The sequence below is a fragment of the Neovison vison genome, chromosome 3, assembly GCF_020171115.1.
Source record: "Neovison vison isolate M4711 chromosome 3, ASM_NN_V1, whole genome shotgun sequence".
Lineage (NCBI taxonomy): Eukaryota > Metazoa > Chordata > Mammalia > Carnivora > Mustelidae > Neogale > Neogale vison.
Genome location: NC_058093.1, coordinates 167,856,905 through 167,874,796, shown reverse-complemented (window position 1 = coordinate 167,874,796; position 17,892 = coordinate 167,856,905). Strand labels below are relative to the sequence as shown.

At 41.3% G+C, this 17,892-nt stretch overlaps 1 protein-coding gene across 2 annotated transcripts in view; it reads right to left on the bottom strand.

Moving 5' to 3' along the window:
• The window catches only part of CHST9 (carbohydrate sulfotransferase 9), a 226,384-nt gene that overhangs the window by 27,332 nt on the left and 181,160 nt on the right, over positions 1-17,892 (bottom strand). For both annotated transcript variants that reach the window (XM_044243234.1, XM_044243235.1), the window contains exon 4: positions 696-733. In XM_044243234.1, coding sequence (XP_044099169.1) covers positions 696-733 — 38 coding nt within the window. The remainder of the gene's footprint in view (positions 1-695; positions 734-17,892) is intronic.

Below are 17,892 nucleotides of genomic sequence, written 5' to 3'. Positions count from 1 at the left end.
TTGGGGAACGACAGTCCTATCACCTATGGAAAGAAGAGGTGGGGTGGGGGAAGACAGGGTTTGGTGACGTTCTCCCTTAGTTTTATGGGTGGCTGTAGTCAACTCCCTTCAACAGTGACACAGAGTGACTCCATCTACCAGCAAATAAAAATAAGTCTGTGACAAGACTGGGTAGGAAAGCAGTGAAGCAGACAGGAAGATGCTGGCTAACCATGCTGCATAGAAATCAAAGACCAGAATGGAAAGTCAACTTGTATGTTTCCCCTGGGAGGGGTTCGGTTTGGAACTGTTTGGGAGGGAGTGACTTTCAGCTGGTCAATTTAAAACTTGGGAAGCTCACACAGGACAGTCATTCAGTTAAGGGAAAATTAGATACAAGTGTCTATTTGTAGCCATGAGAATATCAATGCAGAGGTCATGATATGCTCAGGGGAACACTTGCAAATCAGAACTGGCAGTGTTTTACTTCACTGTTTCCTTTGGTGGGTGGGGGGTGTGGGGGGAAGGAAGGAGAATGGGGAGACAGAGAAAGCAGGTGATCATCCATGTCTGACCAATGTATTTGTTCTCAGAACCAACAGAATGTATATTGCTCATACTTAATAATTAGCAAAACTTTTTTTTCCATATTTACAAATGCTTAACTATTAACATCTAAAGCATAACTCTACAATTTATGAGAAGGGAAGAAATACCTGGTTGGTGATATGTTCCTGGATTTTTTCTCTAGTCACTGAAAGAGAAAGCAAAAATAAATGTGACATTAAAGTGTGAAAAATGAATAAAATGCAGTACTGATCCCGCTCTGTTCTCACTCAAATTCCAAAGCAGTCAAGGGCTATCTGTGTAAACACTTATATTGCGATATGGACCTTTATGATCACTCCAAAAATTGGGAGGAAGCAAAAAAGCCAAATCTTAAATAAACCACACAAGGCAAAAATTTTAGAGAATGGAGGGGACATCCGGTAAGGGTGATACCCGAAGACTGCATGAAACTTTGGCAGAGAGGTGGAGAGATAAAAAGGACTGAGTAAAAACTTGAACAACAGCCAATCAAAGGTTTCCAAACCACGACAACCTGTTCAAGTATAATATGAACACTGAGTTCCTGGAGCTTTGAGGACCAGAGAAGGAGCTCTAATGTGGCAGGTGGCACCAACACTACTTTAAAAATCTTTTCTTTTACTCCTGAAGATAATAAAGACATTATTATACATTGTTGTTAAGGTGCCGCAGTGATTAAAATGAAAACCAACAGTTTTATGAAAGGTATCTTGGTCAGGACAAAAAAAAAGTCATGGTAATGTATGAAAGGTTACAAGGATATAAAGAATAAGATGCTAAAATGGTAAAGCTTCATGGTGAAACGGCCTGAAAACGATCAGTGTTGTTTATATCTTACGTAGAAGAAAAAAAATCCTTAGTAATAATAAATGATCAAGAAACCAATCAACTTAGAAAGAGGGGAAAGAAGAAATTTTGCACCACTAGAGTTATTAAGTGCTTGTGAACATCTTGGTATGATACACCCTTGATCAAACATGTCCTTAAAATTTTTTATTTTATTTTTTAATTTAATTTTATTTTCGTTTTTACTAATTTTATTTTATTTTTATTTTAAATAAGATAACTGCGCAGTCACTTGCGTTTTTAGGAAACAATACAGACCGATCCAGGGTACCATTTACCTAGATTTCCCTGATGGTAACATCTCGTAGATCAAAAGCTAGGATGCTGACACTGATGCAGTCAGGACCCAGAGCATTTCCATCACTGCGAGGATCCTTCCTGGTGTGCTCTTAGAGCCCCATCTATTTCCTACCACCTCCTCCCTCCTTTTAGCCCTGGGCAACCACTAATCCATCCATTTCAGGAATACTGAATGAATGGAATCCTTCATTATAACCTTTGAGGTTGGTTTTCCACACTCAGCAGAATTCCCCAGAGAGGCAGCCATGTTGGCCTGTGTATTCCTGTTCAATCTTTCCTTTTCATTGCTGCATAGTATTCCATGCTGTGGAGGGACAAGGTGTGTGCTGCCATTCACCCACTGGAGGTCATCTGGGTAGTTGCTACCTATTATGAATAAAGCATCTATCAATATTTGCATGCGGGCTTTTTTGTGAGGGTGAGGCTTTATTTCTTTAGGAAAAATGCCTAGGAGAACAATCACTGGGTTGTATGATAGTTGCAAGATTAGTTGTTCAACAAACTGTCAAACTTTTTTTTTTAAGACATGTAATGAATAATTGATATTTACTAATCAATTAATGAACCAAAAAAAGCACATTTGAACATTTCACTAAGGATTCAAGCACTAGGCCAAGTGTTTTATGAGATACGGCAGCAGCGTAAGGAGCACAGAAATTGGAATGACAGCGTTAAGAATGGACTATCACATCACTGTTACAAAATGCCAGGGGCCAATCTTGGAGTCTTCAGATAATAAGAACCCATTTCCTTCCTTTCTTAATGGCATTGCTCTATGAGATACTCTTGATATGTTTTAATAATTAGATATCTTGTGTTGGATTATACACAGAATGTTTGAAGAAGAGGCAACATGGTTTGTGGAAAAAGCTTGGCCTTTTGAGTTAGAGCACCAGTCTTGCTTAGAAAAAGGAGTAGAATATCCAGCAGAAGGAAGAGCATGTGCAAAGTTAGGCTATAAGGGGGAGCAGGGCGGGTCCAAGGCATGGGGAGGAAGCCATCATGGCCAGAGTAGAGACATAGGGTGTGTGGTGTAATATGAGGCAGGGAAGCAAGTAACATAGACCACTTCTGGGAGATTTATGATCATTGCAAGAGCTGTGGGAAGTCAGTTATTAAGGAAATTTAGGGCAGGGTGTGGGGAGGAACATTGGAACTATGTGGTCAAATGTGCATTTTAAAAAGAGCACTCAATATACTGTTGGTGGGAATGCAGACTGGTGCAACCACTCTGGAAAACAGCGTGGAGGTTCCTCAAAAAGTTGAAAATAGAGTCACTCTACGACCTAGCAATTGCACTACTGGGTATTTACCCTAAAGATACAAATATAGTGATCCAAAGGGGCACATGTACCCAAATGTTTATAGCAGCAATGTCCACAATAGCCGAACTATGGAAAGAACCTAGATGTCCATCAATAGATGAATGGATAAAGAAGATGTGGTCTATATACACAATGGAATACTATGCAGCCACCAAAAGAAATGAAATCTTGCAACGACGTGGATGGAACTAGAGGGTATTATGCTAAGCGAAACAAGTCAATCGGAGAAAGACAATTATCATATGATCTCCCTGATATGAGGAAGTGAAGATGCAACGTGAGGGGTTTGGGGGTTATGAAAAGAACAAATGAAACAAGATGGGATCGGGAAGGAGACAAACCATAAGAGACTCTTAATCTCACAAAACAAACTGAGGGTTGCTGGGGGTAGGGGGTTCCAGAGAGGGGTGGGTTTATGGACATTGGGGAGGGTGTGCTATGGTGAGTGCTATGTGCTATGGTGAGTCCTGTGAAGTGTGTACACCTGGCGATTCACAGACCTGTACCCCTGGGGCTAATAATACATTATATGTTTATAAAAAAAACATTTAAAAATTATAAAAAAAATAAAAGAGCACTCAATGCTTGTTGCTAACTGCAAAGAGGCAGGAGGGGAGCCTGGGTGGCAGCAGCAGTATAAAGCCTTCCTTTTGTTTCCTTAGGAACCGAGGGAACTCGGAAGTAACTCAAGAGAAAAATGAGAGCCCAAGCAATCAGATCATCATCATCTAATAACGCAGCAGCCCACTGGACGCTAGTGAATGGAGCAGAGAACAATCTGGTATCTAATCACAGCCCTGCCATTTACTAGGTGTCTGATTTGGGGCCAGTTAATGAATGCCCAGCCTGTTTGGCCATCTATAACTAAGAGTTCACAATATCTTCTTATCTCCAGAATTGGGAGGACTAGAAGGAAGGAAGCATGCATTTTGCAGGCAAAGGATAAGCGACGGGCATTCCAGGGAGTTGTGAGAGGAAGAACAGTCTCAGAGGCGAACAGAGGGTGTATTTGGATGAATCTCGAGAGGTTCTAGTGGTTTAGAGAATGAAAGCGTATATCGGAGCAGGTGAGAAGTAGCGGGGGTGGGAGAGGGTAAGAGAACAGCTTTGGGGAGTTGCTGGCTTGAGGTGAGGTTGAGAAGCGTTTCTGAGGCTGTGGAAAGCCAGCAGAGGTTTTCCAGCAGGGGTGAGGTGACCAAAGCCGTGCTTGAGAAAGATGACTTCGGTAATTGTGTGGAGGAAGGGATGACGGAGAGTGGGAGACAGGAGGCAGAGAGAGCAATGAGCATGTCCAGTGCTCAGGCAGGAGGGAGGAGGTTTTCAGCCCAGGAGGGAAAACAGAGATGGAAGGACGCCTGGTCTTTCTCAAGTAAGTTCTGGAGACTGAGTGGATGTGGCAAGTACAGGAAAGGGAGCGAGGGCAAGCCCTAGGTTTTCAGTGAAGGGAACGTGTAGAGACTGGTGTCCCCAAATAGATGGGGGAGGGGGGAAAGGAACAGAATGTAAAGAGAAGTTATTAAGGGAGCCCTATGGGCTTGTCCCCATAACTAAAATGAAGGTATCTAGGTTATGAAAACTGACATGGCAAGTATGGTAAATAGAATAATGCCCCCCCCAACCATGTCCATATCCTAAACTCTGGACCCTGTGAATGTGGTACCTTACATGGCAAAGGGAATTTACAGATGTGATTAAATTAAAGGTCTTGAGATGGGAAGATTATCTGGGATTATCTGGATATGAGCAATGGCATCGCAAGGGTCCTTTTAAGAGAGAAGTAGGAGAACCAAAGACAGAGGAAAGGGGATGTGACAATGGAAGTAGGGGTCAGAGGGATGCCGTGGCCAAAAGAGGCCACGAGCCTGGAAGGTGGTCAGCCTCTAGACTTGGAAAAGAGAAGGAAGTGGATTCTCCCCTCAAGCCTCCTAAAGGTATGCATTCTTGCCATACCTTTCTTCTAGTCTAGTAAAACCCATTTTGAACGTCTGACTTCCAGAACTCTAAGAGTAATACACTTGGGAGATCCCTGGCTCCAGCTACAGGTAGGAACCCAAGACAAAAACCTGGGCCATGTTTTGGGATGACAAGACAGGCTGGATACAGATTTCCTTGGCAAAGGATCCAAGTGAGTCCAGGATTTGGGTCATCCGTCCAAAAGGGGAAGAGGCAGGTGACAGTTCGTGGTAGAAGTGGCAGGAAACACTTCCATGTTTCGGATGGACTTAATTAGCAGGCCAGGTGCAGTTCAGACAACAAGGTGGGTGCCATGCTGGGGGATCGAGGGGTAAGGCAAGGGCTGATTCAGAAGATAACAGGGCAGGCTTCTAATTCCTGAGGTCATTCAGTCGCTAGAGGATCCCAGGGACTCAGAAGCCAGACAAACCACTTCTGTGAGTTACAGTTATTTAAACATAAGAAAAATCATCTCCTCCCTTTAGCTATTAAAACTCTAATGACTTAAAATATAAAATTATATAATTATTTTGTGGCCCTAGTGGTTATGATTGCAGTTAATGATAATTTTTCTTTTCTCCTGCTTATGGGTAGTCTTAGGCTGGTGGAGATGTATATGTTCTCTGGCCGATGCAGGAAAAAAGGAGGGAATCCCACTCCAGGAAAACCTAAGTCATTCCCAAGTTTATTCAAATCATATCTGAAAAAGAGGAATGGAATTTAGGGCATAAATTGTAACTGCATAAGCCCTTGCTAATAAAAGATTAAGAAGTATGCGTTTTAGCATCTTTTAATTATTTTTTCCTAGCATCTTGAATATACAATGTTTGAAATCTCTGGTTGGATCAACATTATTTTGCTCAGAGGTTTGTGGACTTTGCATACTGATTCTTTCCTGTTTCCAAGTACATTTGCTTTTAGGCTATTTTTATTCACTTTAAAGGAATTTTAATAACTTTCTGTTGACAGCATGGACAGCTGGTCTTGAGAATTAAAGAAAATTCACTTGCTGACTGAGGAAGGAAGTGACATCAATGAGCTTCTAAAGTCAGCCCAGAGGGGGAAATTGGTTTGTGAGAGAGTGGCCTTTCATTGCCCTGTATTTATCGAGCGATGCCTTGAGATGCAAATTGCTGTATCAATCAAACCCATGGTGCCTACCTCCAACCAACTTCACGCAAACTGAAGGAACAATGCCCTGAAACACTGAGAGAATAAAGGATGAGGGGTGCAGGAACCTAGGGGCTAAGTGAATTATGGGAGCTCATGATCCCCTCTCTGGGCTGATACTTCCTTCTCTGTCAAGCCTCAGTTTCTTTGTCTAGAAAATGAGTTTGATGCAATCTGTTGGTTGAAGTCAGTCTGTTTCTGTGACAGATGGCTACCAAGACCATGTCCCCATATATATAGTGTAGAAATGTTATCTCTCCACTTGGTCCCGAAGAGTGCTATCAATTGCTTTATATCCCCCGCTGAGAGCTATCTGGAAAGAGCGGTCGTTAGGTAGTCATATGTAGCTACTAACTTGATCTCTTGACACTTTAAAGATCGGCATTCATTGTTTATAACTCTACTGCAGAAAAAGTCAGGCACCCAATTGGGACTTTAAATAACAATGACAATAGTAATAACAATTTAATTGTCACAATAATGAATGACTTCATTCTTCACCACCATCAGAGAATTTCCCTCTGGAGCTACAGCAATCTATTTTTCAAAGATAAGTGTGGTGCAAGTGGATTGCACACACGTGCGTGTGTGCGTGTGTGTCATGTGACACACTTGTGTGTATATACACATGCCAGTGTGAGGCAGGCAGGAAAGTACCTAGATACATTTTACGGTACGAGCTGAAAAATTAGATTGCTATTATTTATTTCTTAGCTTACTTTAGTTAAGTTGGTTACAGTGGTTACACTGGTTACAGTGACTGGTTATTTAACTCAAATTCAGATCATTTGAATTTGAGTTAACGGTCTATTATCAAAGTGAATTTAATTCAGCCTAAAAGATAGATGCATTAATATTGGTTTCTTTTCTTTGTCTCAAAATATATTTGGGGTATTTAATTAAATGTTCATATTTTGTGAGTTCAATATGTAATCTGAACTACTCAAAAAAATACTGGTTAAGTAAAGAATGGACACGCTCTCAATAGCCACTGTCCTCAGGCCAAAGGATTTCAGACTATCCCCAAACCTAGAGATACTTTGAGTCTAGTGAGATTCATTCATTTGATCCTACAGCAATATTTTAATGAGCATCTATTCTGGACAATATGCTTGGTGTGCTGGAGGCACAGAATAAAGTGGAAGAAACTGGATGGGCACACAAAAAGGCAACCATGTGAAATCACGGAGCTGTAACGGATTATTGGTAAATTGTATACGTCTGCAGATCAAAGGGTATTTAAATCTTGATATAGTAGAAATGGTGACAGATTTACTTTCAGACTTTTCTGCTCTTGGCTTTACCGCTATCAAGCTCTACGGTACTTAGTAAACAACTTTACTCCTTCAGTCTTTGTCTTTGGTACATAATGATAGTGCTTCAAGGACAAAGGGTTTCTAAGATTGTTTCTAAGTACTTAGGCTCTTTGGCTCTATAAAGAACGTGGGAGCTTGAAAATTTCCATAGAATTGTCACCGCCCCCCAAAAAGAGGTGATGTTTGGTGGGGGCAACTAGGGATGCCTCATGGAGAAGATAGCATTGGATCTGTAGGACATTAGCAGAAGATGATTGGAAGAGAGTCTTTTTACCCAGGAGGAAAAGCATGAGCAAAAGCACAGAATCAGGAAGTGCACAGGGAAGGTATGGGAAGTTGTAATCAGTGGCCCTTGACTTGTGGAGTCTGTACCTTAGTGAGGAATAAGAGGCAAGGCAAAACCTGTGGGCTAAACCAGTGTCACAGAGGGGTCTAAATACTTAGGGGGAGATTTTGACATTTGTTTGGTACAGGAGCTCCGGAAGGTTTTTGAGCCAGAAATTGATCAAAACTGTTTAAAGATAAATCTAACAATGTTATGGCTTGAGGAGGGGGGCCGCTGGTAAGAATGGAGGTGAATATGACACACTGGGTGAGCAAAGTAGATGTAACAATTCAGATGGGGGGCTGAGGCGGTGGGGCAGTGGAAAGAAAGGAATTAAAGACGGTCAAGATCTTTTGTGTTCTGGCTTGGTGTGTGTTTTTTTGTTTTCAATTTTTTATTCAAGTATAATTAACAAATCCTATTATATTAGTTTCAGATCTATAATTATAATGATTCAACAATTCTATACATGACTCAGTGCTCGGAGGTGACCAAGAGCTTAAGCTTAAGTGACTTGGGAGAAGATGTGCTTCATGCAAATGTGGAAACAAGGAAGTAGAGCCCGTTTAAAGCAGGTAATTTGGCAAGTAATGGTGGAAATGGGATCATCAGCTCCGTTCAGCACTGGTTACGTTTAAAATAAAATAAAAAAAAATAAAAAAATTTTAAGGCATCCTAGAGAAGGCATAGAGTGAGCTCAAGGAAGAGGTGAGTATCAGACAAACTTCCGCAGAGAGATGACTAAGACTTGTTTTACAAGTAGAGAGACGGAAATAAATGTCAAATTACAATTTGGGGCCACAGTTGTATTTTATTTATATTTGAGTGGTTTGATGCCTCCTCAGGTGACAAAATTCAAAAGTTTACATCTTTTGCAGTGAGTATGAAGAGATGCTGTCTCTCTGCTAAACTAAGACAAGCTAACATAAGGATTTACTGTCGGGCGCTCGCAAGTTAGAAGACTAGTTTCAAAGCGTATCTTCTCACTGGTTCTGGGTCCGAGTCAAAGGTTATGAATTCTGATACCAGCCTGACGTGCGTTTTCTCTTTAACACCAAATAATTAGTTCTTCATGAAGGCTACTTGGGTATCCCACATATTTAACTCAGTTTGACACTATTTGACACTGGAAAGAGTGTCAGGTCCCATAGAATGAGGGCTCAGTCCTATAGGACTAACTCCCTCCCCCCATCGCCCGCTTTAGATGCCAGGTGCTAGTCCTCGGTGCTTTTGACTGACCGGGTATAGATGGAAAATGTCAACAACCCTCTTCTTCCTGGGTTTGATTAATTTGCTGGAGAGGCTCACAGAACTAAGAAATATTGTACTTACTGGATTACTGGCTTATTATAAAAGGATATAACTCAGGAACAGCCCGATGGAAGATGCACGGGGCAAGGTATGTGGGAAGGGGGCAGAGCTTCCATGCTCTCTGGGCAAGCCGGTCTCCTTGGATCTGCACTGTTCTCCAACACAGAACGTCACTGAACTCGGTCCTTTAATTACTTGATTCTTTTATGGAGGCTGCTCTGCATAGCCAGGATTGATTAAACCACTGACCACTGGTGATCGCACTTAAAGAAGAGTTTTGCTTTCAAATTCAAACAGGATTTTAAGTCAAACAAGTTTTTTTTTTTGGTTGTTGTTGTTGTTTTTGTTTGTTTGTTTGTTTTTTTAAGAGTGACACTAAATGGGAACACTGAAGTGAGCTGGTTAATTCCTAGCTAACTTGTAGACTGCTAGGAACTTCTGACAATATATATGGATCTTTTTTCAATTAACTCTTTTCCATACATCAACACTTACTCACTTAAGGCTAGAACCAGCTGAAAGGGTTGTTAATGGGCTGTAATTGTTAGTCAGTCTAGCAGCTTTTTGTACAGAAGGTAAACATACCTCCAGAGTTTGTTTGGATAGCTTAGATCACGGTTCCTATGGAGAGAAAAGGAGAAGGTTAGGGTTTTTTTTCACGGGTCCCTCTGTAAGACCCAGGGTCATGCTGTGGCATGCGGTGGGTCTGTGGTTCAGGCAACAAAGACCGGGTGTAAATGGGCAACTTTTAGGTGGCTCCACAGGGCACCATTTTCCCCGGTATCAACCTACAAGATCTACACCGGAGAGGACAGATGCTTGGTTTTTATACTTTTATTTCATTTCCTTTACTTTTAGTATATTTTTTTTAACAATTTGGGGAATGTTGCCACTGTTAGTTTGTTTTACATTTCAGAGTTCCTAAGTATCTTCTAATCATCTCTCCTAGCCCAGGGGTGGGGGTAAAGAGTGAGGAGTTGGGGATGGGGGAGATGGTAAGAGAGCACAGGGAGGTGTCCTAAGTCAATTCTGGGTGGGAACTCTTTTTTTGATACCCAAGAAATGGTGGAAATCACAAGGCTCAACATGTTGAGCTATGTTCACTATGGTTGTACCCTAGTGACTTCTTTCATCAAAGACTTACTTATTTTACATCATTAAAATTAATTAGAGGGAAATTATTTAATATTCATTTAAATCCAAATTGATCCCTAGCTTCTCGCTTTTTGTAAGAAAAGATTTTGGGGTTTTAGAGTTTACCATTTTTTTTTAACTTAACAAGAAAACATGTTGATTATTCTATTTTTCAATGGTAACAGAATAATTTTCTTTTGTTATTTCCCTTCCTTTTGGAAAATTTATATCTCTGGTTAAGTTTGGTTGGTACTGTGACAGTAATAATTTGAACAAAGCACTTATACTCATAAATCCCTAAGCCATTTCATAGATGAATTTTTATGTGATTTTTTAAATTTGAAAATCTCTCTTTTTTTTTCTTTTTTGCCCTTGAAAGAACGAAGAACATAAACCTTTAAAGTTTTATGGTAAGGCAAATAATAGCAATTCTGCTAGAGTGCCATAGTGAGTGCTTACATCTGTATAATTCTTCTTACATTTAAAACACCAAATAGTATAAATAAGAACTTAAGATGAGAGGAGGTAAATTTCATCATTCTCTGTTAACCAAATTAAGATCAATAATATTTTGGTAGTTTGAATCACCAATCACAATCTTATGTAACTAGAAGATTCCCTTCTTCTTGACTTTGTTAAAATTCAGTAAAAAAGAAAAAAGATTTTCTTTTTTATCTGTGAGGGAACACTTGCTATGTAAAAACTGGTTATAATAGCATGATGCTACTTCTGAAATAACTGGATACATTCTGTTTCTTCTGTAACAACACTGACCCTGGGAGGGGTCTGTTTCAGAAAGCAGCCTGTGAATACTTGTTATTTTAAATTGCTGCCCAAGATTTCTTCCACACACGTCAGAGCATTTCTGAAATCTAGATCCATTGTAAGGATTAGCTGTACAGCAACAATCATAGAAAGTTAATTCAACACCCTTGATTGTAAACAAGACAGAAATTTGAAATTCATGAAAGTCTCATCATGGCCGTTGTGTTGAGATGATTTTCAGAAGGTCTGGGTCAGAAACAGAAGACAAGCGAGGATGCCATTTCAACGCCCTTGGGGAAAGGCGAGAAGGCGAGGAGATCCTGAGGCAGGCAAATGGTATTGGGAAGTAGAGGAGGGACCCATGGCTGAAACGTGCCCCAGGTAAAAGCAACTGCTTGATGGGTTAGTGAAAGGGAGAAATCAAGACAATTGGCGGGTTCCAAGTTTGGTGTCTCCTTGGATGGTGATGCCGTCCATGGAGGAGTTTTAGAGGGTAAGATAATGGTTTCTGATGGGTACATGGTGAGACACCATGTGAGACGTCTAGGGATGAGATGTCTAGAATGAGAAGAAGTCGGGCTAGGTGTGATCAGAGGAAGAAGTGCTCAGAAAGCTAAAGAGAGAGGCCGGAAAGGCATAAGAAATGAAATGAGGGAGCAAGGGTGTGGTATCAAGGACATTAAGTCAGGAAGGATCCCTTCTCACATTATTGGCCCTGGAGGCACAATGACAACCCCTTAGGAGGAGAATTCATCAGCCTCTAACAAAACGTCCTAACCATCTGCCCTTTGAGTCAACCTTTTGACTGCTACTTCTAGATCTGCCCTGGAAGATACACTGGTGCCATATGGTTGTTCAAGAAAGCATTAAAAGGAATAACAGAAGACAACAAACAACCCATTAGAAACAACTAAAGTACACCCACACAAGAGAGAACTATTTGTTTATAAAAGCACACTATGGAAAATCTCTCTAAGACCATGAATATATCTATATGGTTCTATTTGCAGAAGAAACGTAGAGGAAACAAACCAGAGACTACTGAAAATACTTCCTTATGTGGAGGGGTATGGGTGGGTAGGTTGGAAGAGAGTATACATGGGAATAAGAACTTTGTGAGAAGACATTTTATTAGAGTCATGACCTTTGAACCATGTAAATACCTCACGTACCCGTCTACTTCTCCACACAGTGTGCTTTCTGCTGCCTCAGGTTGTCTCCGTTCAAGAATTCGACAGACTCATTTTGTCAATATGATACTTAAAGCCCGACTCCTCTGCCCCTTCCAGGGACACCACAGACTCTGGATCTACTATTACGTCTTGTCTTCCTCCAGATGTACACTTTTACGTAAGGCTGGCAGTTACCTCCAAGCTTCTAGAAGTCTGCAGCCTGGAAAGTCATTACTGGGACTAGTCGTAAAAGCTAATGTGGGTGCTTATTACTGAGCCGTTGGGTCTATTTTGGAGAACTCAGAGAATAAAAAGATTAGCTGCCTTCAAGCTCCCCCATCTGTTCAAATGGAATAACTTCATGGAGCCCTAGGGTGCCGGGCGGCATGGATTCAAGCTTGTACTTTTAAAGAGCGTTAAAAAAAAATAAGTGAAACAACTCTTTATGTGTCTCTTCAAATGTATACACTTACTGCAACTTAAAGAATATTCTATAATGGTAGGATGTAGTGATTTAGAACACAGATCTGGGTGTTAGACATACATGGGTTTTAAGATACATGAGCGCCAACTCTTCTGTTCACCAGCTGTGTGATCTTGGACAATTTACTTAGCATCTCTTAACCTGATTTCTAAACTTCGTTTCTCTAAAGTGGGGATTATCAGAACAATACCTACCTCATGAGGTTTTCATAAGGGAGGAATGACACAATGCATGTACCATAATTAGCACAATGCCTGGCACATAGTAGATGCTCAGTAAATGCAGCCAGTATCTCTTATCACGATTATAGGAAAGACAGAAGAAATGATTGTAGGACCCAAGCATTTATCGCCAGGACAGCCAAATCATGGACTTACCAGAAGAAAATTTTAGATACATTTAGAAAGAATTCATAAACATCATTTTACACAAGAGCATTGAAGCAAAACAGATCTTGATGTAGCTAACACAGGTCTGATAACATGTACTAGAGCTGTAAAGTTCTATAAACATTGGAGAAGAGAGAAGACAAATACTGTGTGATCTTACTTCTGTGTGGAAGTAAAAAAAAAAAAAAAGAAAGAAACAAAAATCATAGGGAAAAAGATCAGACACGTGGCTACCAGAGAAGCAGAAGATGCCGTGGTTAGGCGGGGAGATTGGAGAAAGGTAGTCCGTCAAAAGGTACAAACTGCCAGTTACAGATAAACAAGTATTACGATGAAATGTACAATCTGATGACTACAGCGAACACTGCTGTTTGATACACAGGAAAGCTGTTGACAGAGTAAATCCTAGGAGTTCTCATCACAGGAGAAACCTTTTTTTCTTCTTTCTTTTGTTTTTGTTTTATCTATTAGGGGATGATGCATGCTCACTGAACCTATGGTGAAAATCATCTCACAGTATCTGTAAATCAAACCATCATGCTGTACTTGAACTTACACAGGATAGGCATCAATTATTTCTTAATATAAGCAGAACAAACTGGAGAGGAAATCTAAATCCATATCATATCCTTTATTCCCCTTGCTCACATTTAACTGGGCCACTAAGAAATCAGTGTAAAATTGTACAGGTTTACTTAGAGGCAACTCTTATTTTGTATGTTTCAGTTAACTGCCTTCCCGAGTTAGTTGTTACAGGGAGTGTACATTCGTTCTCATCCATCCATCTGGTTCCTGGACTGGTGCCTAGAAAGGCCAGGCTGCCTCTGCTTTGGTCTGTTTGCATCTGTCCCCTACAGGGGGCTGGGAGGGTTTTACCACCTCAGCAAAGGACAGTCACGTATTCATGGGAGTGTAGGCAGGGAAAGAATGCTTCCTCTCCCCGCCCAGAAACAAATATGATCATTTCAAACTTCAGATTTCTTTTTCTCATTTAGTGCACATCACTTACATGGTTTTTTTGTTTTGTTTTGTTTTTCCTTGATGCATAAGCAAGAAAAATCGAAGCTTGGTCCAGGTCATGGTAATGGACAATCTAGTGTTCCCTATGGCTAAGCTTCTGAGGCCTGCACAAGGAAGAGGAAACATCTGTGCCAAATTACTGATCTACCCCCCACCCCCACCCCCCAACCCCTAGCTCCCAAGTCTCCAGGCCCTTCGCCCTCCCACCTCCAGCAGGATTGTCTGCTTGCCACAAAAATGTACGTGCATTCCAGGTTAGCAACACCATTTTCTATGTGCGTGGTGATGTGAGAAAAGGTGGAAGCCCTGTGTGGGAGAAAGAGCAGCTTGGAGTGCTGCCCTTTCAGAAAGGGACCAAAGGAAATGCACACGGCCCAGCCTGTGTTTCACAGTATTGCACGTGTATGGAGTGCGAGGTGATCCCAAACACAAAGGTGCAGAGCAAGAAGTAATATGGGAGGTCTTTTTGTCTCGTGGTCAGTCAAGAAGGCAGGTGCTTTCATCTAGAAAATAAAAGGCACACCTACTTCTTCATGTTCAGAAGCGTTATCTGCTGCTTCCCTTCATTCTTTGTTGTCCAAAGTCAAGACCTTCTTGAGAAGCTTCTTTAAAACAATGTAAAACTTGGGGGCCCCTAGGTAGCTCAGTGGGTTAAAGCCTCTGCCTTCAGCTCAGGTCATGATCCCAGGGTCATGGGATCAAGCCCCACATCAGACTCTCTGCTCAGCTGGGAGCCTGCTTCCTCCTCTCTCTCTGCCTGCCTCTCTGCCTACTTGTGATCTCTGTCTTGTCAAATAAATAAATAAAATCTTTGGAAAAAAAAATGTAAAACTTAGTATGAGGAATCACTCCCAATGAACAGCATTGGGCCAGGCATTATTTGGGTTTAAAATTTCAGCTGTGACTGGCCTCTGAGCCTCAGGTGAGGAGGGTCACCTGGTCGGTGGGTCATGGCCCAGGCGGCCCAGTGCAACTCGCAGTGCATTTCGCTAAACATATTCCTGGGAGGTAACCAGTACTGGTGCCCAGAGAGTGTTATTTCCACTTGTAAGAGCAGTCCAGTTTGCTGGGAGGGCAACCAGATGGTAACTATGTGAAGACTGGTGTATGGAAACCCGAATGAACTGGCAACATAGTATTCATTTACTCCAGTAACAGTCCTGCTTTTTATAGATTGGAACCCCTGGGCAGCAGGCCATCTGGCTTGCCCTTTAATTTGACCCTGGCCTGTAGCACGGGCGTTGGCAGGCACAGACCTGAGTTCAAGTGTGAGTACTGCCAATCATTAGTTGTGTACCTTAGGCAGGTTCACTAACATCTCCAAGCCTCGACTGCAAATCAGAGAGCTCTGGGTAATGATGGGAGGACTTCAGGATGTTTCTTGGCAGACTCGATGAATAACTCGCTGCCAAGGGCCTAGAAGAGCTGACTCCATGTTCTCTCTTCTCTTTACCCCCTGCAACCACAGGACAAAGCACCTGGAAAGTCAATGGTAACTAGCTCTCTCCTTAGAACCATCAGAGGCTGAACCCTTTCATAGGCATCAGAGAGGCTTTGTGGCTGGACTGGTAGGCCTAGGGAGAGACTCAGGTAGGAAACATCTCCTAGCAGGACAAGAAAGGATAGTCAAGAAGTGAACACTGAAGGAAAAAAAAAAACAAAAACCCTCTGGAATTCTGACTATCACTCAGTGAGATGGGATTGGCAATTAAAATGAAACAATGGTATATGATCCATCTTGGTTGGGTAGCAAAAATATGTAATTTATTCATAATGCTGCTTTCATTCCTTTCAAATAATTGTTTTGTTCTTTTCAACGTCTCTAGCATTCCCAATGGGTGGATCCAACAGATCGTTTAATGTGAGAAGTGTAAGTTAGGAAAATTCATAATTTTCCTATGTTTATAATTCCTATATTGTTTGTTCATAATATTGTTCATAATTCCTAATAATTTTTTTGGTGGGGGCTTCCTGGGTGGCTCAGTCCATTGAGTGTCTGACTCTTGGTTTTGGGTCAGATCGTGATCGCATATGCTCTGGGATGGAGCCCTCCTCCTGGCTCCTAGCTCAGTGGGGAGTCTGAAATATTCTTTCCCTCTGCCCCTCCCCATGCTTGCACACCACATTCTCTCTCTCTCTCTCTCTATCTCAAAATTAATCTTTTTTTAAAAAATATTTTATTTATTTAGTGGACAGATAGAGATCACAAGTAGGCAGACAGGCAGGCAGAGAGAGGGGAGGGGGAGAAGCAGGCTCCCTGCTGAGCAGAAAGCCCGATTCGGGGGCTTGATCCCAGGACTCTGGGATCAGGACCTGAGCCGAAGGCAGAGGCTTTAACCCACTGAGCCACCCAGGCGCCCCTCTCAAAATAAATCTTAAAAAAAAATTTTTTTTGTTAAGTTTGAAAGGTGAAATACTTCATAAAAACTATACTCTCTATGACCACAATTGTAAAAAAAAAAAAAAATCAAAGATAAACTGTAATTGGTAGGATACATTCAATTTTTCTAAAGAAATTACTTTTAAACCATTGGAAAAAACTAGACACAACAAAAGTGAGTCAAAGCCTGGAAAAAATACGTTCTAGTCTTACACTCTACAACAGAAATATACAACCGTTTTAAGTTGCAAGAATAATATCTAGTCCTTTGGGGCTTCAAAAACTTTCATTTCTCTGCCTTAAATTCTTTTGAAACAACATGGCAGGAATACAAATATTGCATTGAGTACTTCTTTATTTAAACTGAATCCTCGACAAAACACTGATACTGGTTCAGAATCTGCTCTGCGTTGCATACACAGATCCATCTGCACACACATGTGTGAGCACATACATGTACACATAGATAGTTCTTTGTAACTGCTTGGCCTTCCAAGTATTAACCACAAATCTTCTTATTAGGCGGGATGTCTTCACAACTGTCCCATCAATTTCCTAGTTCCCTTGGCGATGTTGGAAAGGATCTTGAGTTGGTATCAACTGAAGAGATGAAGGGCAGTTGGCTGTTTTAAGGCACATGAATTATTTTAGCATTTTAGGTTCTCCCTGGTTAGTGTTTTGGTGATCACTGGTGATAAGAATAAGACTTTAATTCTCCCTCTCTAGGAGGGATTTACGGAAGTTCCTGCAGAAGTTTAAAAGATTCTGGAATGCTACGTAACCTAATGCTCCCACTGGCAGATGTCTTGGGCGAGCCTGAGGATTCGCCTAATTTGAAACTCAGGAATAATCAAGCGAACACTACAGATGCACTGTTTGGGGGGGGGCATTGGTCAAAAGGATAGTGTGAACGAAGTGTTGAGGGCTTTATTCTTTCTTTTATAAAATTCTAAAAGTAGTCATATTCCCTGTGGGAAAAAAATGTCCAATATTAAGAGAGTTTAAAGTAGAAATTAAAAGTGTCACCTTGCTCCCCGGCCCTGCTTCCCACGGGAAGCACAGTTAATAGCTTCTTGGACAACATTCTGAAAGTTTTTGCGGCACATGCAAGGATTTTTACCTCTGTCTTCCTCTCTCTTTTTGCCCTTTTTAAAAAAAGTAGGTTCCGTGCCCATTGCGGAGCTCAGTATGGGGTCCAAACTTATAATCCTGAGATCAAGACCTGAGCTGAGATCAAGAGTCAGATACTTAACTGACTGAGCCACTCAGGCACCACTGTCCTTTTGTTTTTTAACACCAGTGTGCCTTTGCTATCTGTGCTGGTTAGCTGCTTCTGTTTTTTTCTTTCACTTAACCAGTATTTTAAACTTTTCTTTCTCAGTCCATATGGATACACCCTATCATTTATGCGTCATATTCTCCTGAATAGAAGTCC